The sequence below is a fragment of the Eimeria tenella genome, genomic scaffold (assembly GCF_000499545.2).
Source record: "Eimeria tenella Houghton genomic scaffold, Eth_scaff2512, whole genome shotgun sequence".
NCBI classification, from domain to species: Eukaryota; Apicomplexa; class Conoidasida; order Eucoccidiorida; family Eimeriidae; genus Eimeria; species Eimeria tenella.
This window is the reverse complement of record NW_013542378.1, coordinates 1,474-1,867: the sequence shown is the minus strand read 5'-3', so window position 1 is coordinate 1,867 and position 394 is coordinate 1,474. Positions and strand designations below refer to the sequence as shown.

The window sequence follows — 394 nt, the reverse complement described above, 5'->3', positions numbered from 1 at the left end:
GGAGGCGGAGCCGTCCGCCGCAGCAGCAGCAGCAGCAGCAGCAGCAGCGGGAGAGCTGGACGAGAACAGTTTGCTGCCGTTCAGCGCGGAGGAAATTGCTGCTCGCGTGGAGGTGCGGGAGAGCGCGGGCAAGGGCAGGTGTCTGTACACCCGGAGGGCCCTCGCGCCCGGGGAGATAGTCTTCGTGGAGGCCCCCCTGTTTGTTGCAGTGCCCTCTTTGGCGCCGCAGCTGTGGGTCTTGCTGCAGCAGCTGCACGCGGAGGGGCCCCTCGAGCTGCCCCCGATTTGGCACTTGGCGGCCCTCTGTACCCTTTTTCTGCTGCCCCAGGGGGCCCTCGACAGGGTCCTCGACAAGTGGGTCCCGGACCGGGGGGCCCCCCCCTCGGCCGACGTC

At 69.5% G+C, this 394-nt stretch overlaps 1 protein-coding gene across 1 annotated transcript in view; it reads left to right on the top strand.

The window, feature by feature from the left end:
- The window catches only part of ETH_00042110 (uncharacterized protein), a gene marked incomplete at both ends in the record, with an annotated part of 2,329 nt that overhangs the window by 592 nt on the left and 1,343 nt on the right, over positions 1 to 394 (top strand). Inside the window, one exon of the mRNA XM_013375097.1 lies at positions 85 to 354. Within this exon, the coding sequence (XP_013230551.1) occupies positions 85 to 354 (270 nt within the window). The remainder of the gene's footprint in view (positions 1 to 84; positions 355 to 394) is intronic.